Genomic DNA, 5279 nt, shown 5'->3' with positions numbered 1-5279 from the left:
AATTAATAATATTAGTAATAATTAATAATTGCACTAGGCTGTTACCCAATTGTAGCCAAGACTAGTTACATTTTAAAATAAATGTATCTGTCTCATAATGTACGCGAGTCATTGCTCGGCTCTCAAATTGAGTCGAGTATGTTAAATGCACGCAAAGAGGACATCTTTGTTTTCTACACCTGTGTGCCTGTGGAGATAAGATTCACTGAGTCTAATTTGAAGATACTAACTTCAAAGAACGTTTTTAAGGACTCAGCTGATTCTCCAGCATTTGGGTTGTTTTTTTTTTTTTTCCTGAGGAAAGCAGTACATTGGAAGAGTATGAAAGAAATCTGATGAAATTGCAGGGATTTATTTTCCCATATCTTTGTGATGCATCTGGTTTGAAATCCACATACTTAATCTTTGTGATAGCCGCTGCACAAGCAGCCAGCACAATGCCAGTGAGTTACATGGAGGTGTGAGTAGATGTAACACTGTCTGCCTGCACAGGAGTTCATAGATCTGATGGAAACACATCCGGCTGAATACTACACATTTGAATTGTACTCATTAAGGCGGCACTGATAAATATGCAGCGTTAAGTTCCCTGTATGGATTGTGATATGTGCTTTAGTTACATGAATTCTGCATGATTCAGAGCGAAAGGAGGAAATCAAGGGTGCACAAGCATCTCTATCTGGCATTTCTTAACTTTCACCTTCCTGTCTTTGCAAATTCTGTGCAAATGTTTTCAACATGGTTTTGGGTATGTAGTTGTATATTTGTATTGTAATTGTACTTGTAATTGTGTGTGTAAATGTATTTGTGTTTTATTAGTAAATCCTGCTGTAAAACTGCTGCTAATGCATAACTTAACAAAAGATCTGAGCAAAGGAAAGAAATACTTTGAGTATATTTAGACATGAACACAAACAAACAAACATAATTTATTGGCTTCTGATGGGCTTTGAAAAACCACCAGACTGTCAGTGATCCAAAAATCTTTAGAAAAAATACAATAGTTCATTTATCCCCTCCTACTCTACAGCTCTTACAACTATGAGGATTTCTCTCCCATCTAGCATAAACTGCTCACCTAATTGTCATTTCGCTTCTTGGCAGTTCAGTGCGTGTATGCCTAAAATGAGAATATTCATCTACTTTTTGTGATGCTGTAATTCATGAGTTGCATTTACTGATCTTCGTTTGTCTCTAGGTACCAATCTGTTCTGGAGTAATTTCTGCTATTTTTATCATTGCTTTTGCAGTTCAGTGGATTCGTGGGGGAAAATAATATTACAGATTCACACGAAACAAAATTTTGTATCTATTTTGTATCTCTATGCAGGTTTACTAGCTTCAGATGAATTTCAAAAGATGCTTTTTTTCAGCGTCATAATAGCATATTATACAGAACAAGAGACTAAATACAGTGTTCACCTTCTTTGTCACAGGATTGGAAAAGCTCGCCCAGAAAGGAAAATCTTTGTCTTCTCTTGCAATAATAACTGGGATTTCATTGTTTTTGATCCTAGCCATGGCCTTTTTATTCATATGGAAAAGATACCGGCCACATAAAGGTATGTTAAAGTTTAGCACACTCCAGCTTTTCATTTGGACCATAAGAGCAAACGGAATGATTTTTCTTCTTTTTCTTCTTTTCAGTGATTCAACAGAAGCTGCAGAGCAGGTACAAAAATAAATCATTCTTAGGTCTTGAAGTCCTTTCCATCAAGAGAATTGCATTTTATCATATGAATTTTCTTTCCTTGGCTTATGTCATCAAACTGAAAAACATGCTTATGTTTTCTAGGCCAGAGGCTGATTACAGGAAGGCACAGACATTTTCAGGTAATGCTAATGAAAGAAATGTGAGAATAAGGTAAAAATCCACTCCTGCAAAACTTACCACACAAAAAAAGAAGAAGGAATGGAAGTGTGCTTTTGACTTGGGTTGCACACCTACCTCTATGTTAATTTACTTAAGATAAAATCAAATTGACAACAGATCAGCGTGGGTTTAGCTCATGCCTGGAGCTGACAACCATATGTACCTGTTGGCTTGAACTCCAGCTTTTTAATCCTCATAGTAATCACCTGTATTCTGCTGTTCTCACCAATATGAAATAAATTAGTGCTATTATGGGGTAGCAGTGAGAGGTGATATGCCATGGGAGTGTCATAATTCTAAATGTTCGTGACACCACTTAGTACTAAAATCATGAGATGTTAATGTGACATTACAGTATGACATTTTAGCCTCTACCACATGCTATACTACCCTTCCCTGTGTCATCAGGACCCAGTGTGTTTTTGTCACTGCCTCTTTTCCCTCCACAATCCTTCCCACATCTTCCTGGGAAAAAGAGGCTGGAGGCTGGCCACCCTTTGGAAGGGTAGCACTTTGGTTCCCATCCCTTTCTACCAAAGCATCAGAGCAGGCTATAAGTTGCTACATGTGAGAGGACAGAGAAGGAAATAAAGCTTAGGAAAGTAACAAATTCACTTCAGTACAGAAAGTATTTCACCCCAGCAAGTGGTATCAGAGAAGAGAATCTCAGCCCTGTCTTTAGTGCTGCAGTCTTTGATGCAGAGAGACAACTGAGAGTCTCAGATCTCCTGGACAGTGGGAGGATAGAGACCCTCACCCTAACTCCAAGTTGTATCTGAAAACCCCAGATACAATCTGTCATCTGTTTTAATAATGTGGCACCTGTTCTCAGCATTATAAAATATCCAGGTGGTACTGCCTGACTACAGCATAGACAGGCTGAGCTTAGGGACAGGGACTCTTTTCTGTGGGAAACAAAACTAAATCAGTCTGGTTTTCCTTCAGCAAAGAGAGTCCTAATGGCTCTACCAGACTGTTACCGAGGATGGCAAGAAGCTCCTTACTTGGTCTGCGTTGCTGGAGTTAGCCAAGCACTGCACACAACGGCTGTGCAGCTGCCCTGCCTCCGCTACACCAGTTTAGGAGCTTGGCAAGGAAGTGGTGTAAAGCAGCTCAAACAACCAATATTCAGATGTTTTAAAAACTAGGCCAAATTACTTTGCCACTTCCAAGATTGCACTACATCTTGATACCTCTTTCTTTGTTCTAACTTTAGGACATGAGAGTGCTTTGGATGATTTTGGGATATATGAATTTGTCGCTATTCCTGATCATGCCAGTGCTTCTAGGGTATGTGATTTTACATCATAAACCGATGTTTTCTTCTCTATTTCCTAAGGTGTACTAAATATCTGCACAAGAATCCTTCTGTCAGTTTGCTTCTGTTGCTTTTTACGGATGTCTATATGACACCATATTCATGGCTACTGTTTACACAATACTTTTTCTTTACCGCTTTACTAGTTCAGTACTTGTGTCAACATGGTGTAGTAAGGAGCTAACCAAGCTCCAAAGACAACAATCTCAGTTCAGCTACCCTATACTAAAAGAAAATTAGTAGTGTTGGGTAGACGAATAGCACTGAACCACTTGTGTCACACAAGCAAATTAACTATTGTGATGCCGTTTTCTCCTAATATTGTCCCTAATATTGCTGCTCATGGAACACACAATTTGGGCCGTGCAGAAAAGCCTCGAGGGTATTTAAAGTTGTCGTTGACAACTAAATCTCAGCTATATTTTGCAAGAATTATTTTGTTAGGTTCATGTATTGGGGGGGAGGATCCAAAAAATAGGGACACAGAATTTAGGGACAACAGACTGAAACTGGGAAGAAGTAGAAGAAGCACTTTCCCTTTGTTAGGGAGAATTTCTGGCATTATAATCTTGTACCTTTGGAGAGCATCAATATGGACAGGTAAGGAAGAGCTCTTAAAACATGATTACATGGGCTCACATCAACAGCCACACATATTTTGTTATTATGATTAGTTCTCACAATACATGATGTATTAGCAAAAAACAGTCATAAATTAATAAAACCTTTCCTCTGCTGGGGTTAGCTGGGTGAAATAAGACATTTCCAGAACTAGAGTGCTATCGTTAAGGTTAGTGGAGAGGACAGACCTTGACAGCAGTGGGGATAAATAGCTTTTAGAAAACAGAAGAGCCAAACTTGTCTAAGTTTGTGACTTAGATAAGTGACTTATCAAAGGCTTATTAAGTACAGAGATCAGTCCCTAAATAATCACAGCCTTAAGCATACTGTGATATCCCTTACGCTTATCATATCGCAAAGTCACATTTTTGCAGAATTGGGGCGTTAATAGGTCAGGAAAGAGAGAGAGGTGACAAGGTCAACAGAATGGATGTACAAGCAATTAAATTTATGTTAATTTCCAGTAAAATTTCGAGAAACAGGAGAAACTGCACTGGTTTATGTTCAATTACTCAGATTTATGGCATTACAGATAAATTCAACATTTGATCCAGTGATTCGTTTTAGTTAATTAGTAGGAAAAAGGAAAAATAAGAAAATGGAGATAATGAAGAACTGGAAGATGGGTATGGGCAGAAAGACTGAGAATTCCTTACAGATGGGGAGTCTAGGTGTTGTGTTGACATAAGAGCAGATTTGTATACTTATCATATTGAACAATTTCATTATTACCTCATCTGTGCACATTCCTTGAAGTTCCCTCTTTTTGACATGCTAGTGAGAATTTTATGCTGAACTATTTCCCTGAGTATTTTCTCCTTTTTTATTACCTATTCTCCAGTTTCTCTCTTTATTAAATGTTCCTTCCTTGACTTGAGATACACTAGTATAAATTACTTGCTATATTAAATGCAAGAGCTGCATCCTAAATCCTTTAAGATCCTAACTGAATTTAAAACTATTGCTTGCCTTACTTTTAAATGTGATGAAAACTTACTCAAAATGTAAATTAATAGAGATGAACTGGTAAAACTACTCACAAACCATTGACAGGGAAAAGTTAAAAAATGAGAGCTACGTTATCAGTTTAATTTTTTTGCATTTGTACTTACAGTAGGAATACTCTTTGCTACTTTTAGGTTTCAAGTCAATCCATTCCTGGCTCTGACTTTGTCCCAGGCCAGGATAAACTTAGTACAGTTTATGAAGTTATTCAGCATATTCCTGAGCATCCGCAACAAGACCATCAACAGTAAGTTAAAATCTGTGTGTGCTCATGTGGTAGCTCAAAGACAAATACTTTTGCATCCAGAACAATTTACGTTTTGGTAGCTGGTGTTCAATTCCAGCAAAAGAGATAAGGAAGGGAAAGAAGTGTAAGCTACATCAGTTCCTCCACCATTTCACTTTTCTCAAGACTCCAGTCTGTTGTTTCATCCTGACAGTTTTGTCTGAGTATGAAAGGAA

General features: G+C 37.9%; 1 protein-coding gene across 1 annotated transcript in view; it reads left to right on the top strand.

The window, feature by feature from the left end:
- HEPACAM2 (HEPACAM family member 2) overlaps positions 1–5068 on the top strand; it is a 20278-nt gene extending 15210 nt beyond the window's left edge. The window contains exons 5-9 of the mRNA XM_010131119.1: positions 1437–1562; positions 1648–1672; positions 1796–1833; positions 3090–3163; positions 4952–5068. Coding sequence (XP_010129421.1) covers positions 1437–1562; positions 1648–1672; positions 1796–1833; positions 3090–3163; positions 4952–5068 — 380 coding nt within the window. The remainder of the gene's footprint in view (positions 1–1436; positions 1563–1647; positions 1673–1795; positions 1834–3089; positions 3164–4951) is intronic.
- The last annotated feature ends 211 nt before the right edge of the window (positions 5069–5279 follow it).

Source organism: Buceros rhinoceros, unplaced genomic scaffold (genome assembly GCF_000710305.1).
Source record: "Buceros rhinoceros silvestris isolate BGI_N320 unplaced genomic scaffold, ASM71030v1 scaffold17252, whole genome shotgun sequence".
Classification (NCBI taxonomy): Eukaryota; Metazoa; Chordata; class Aves; order Bucerotiformes; family Bucerotidae; genus Buceros; species Buceros rhinoceros.
This window is presented reverse-complemented; position numbering and strand designations above follow the sequence as displayed.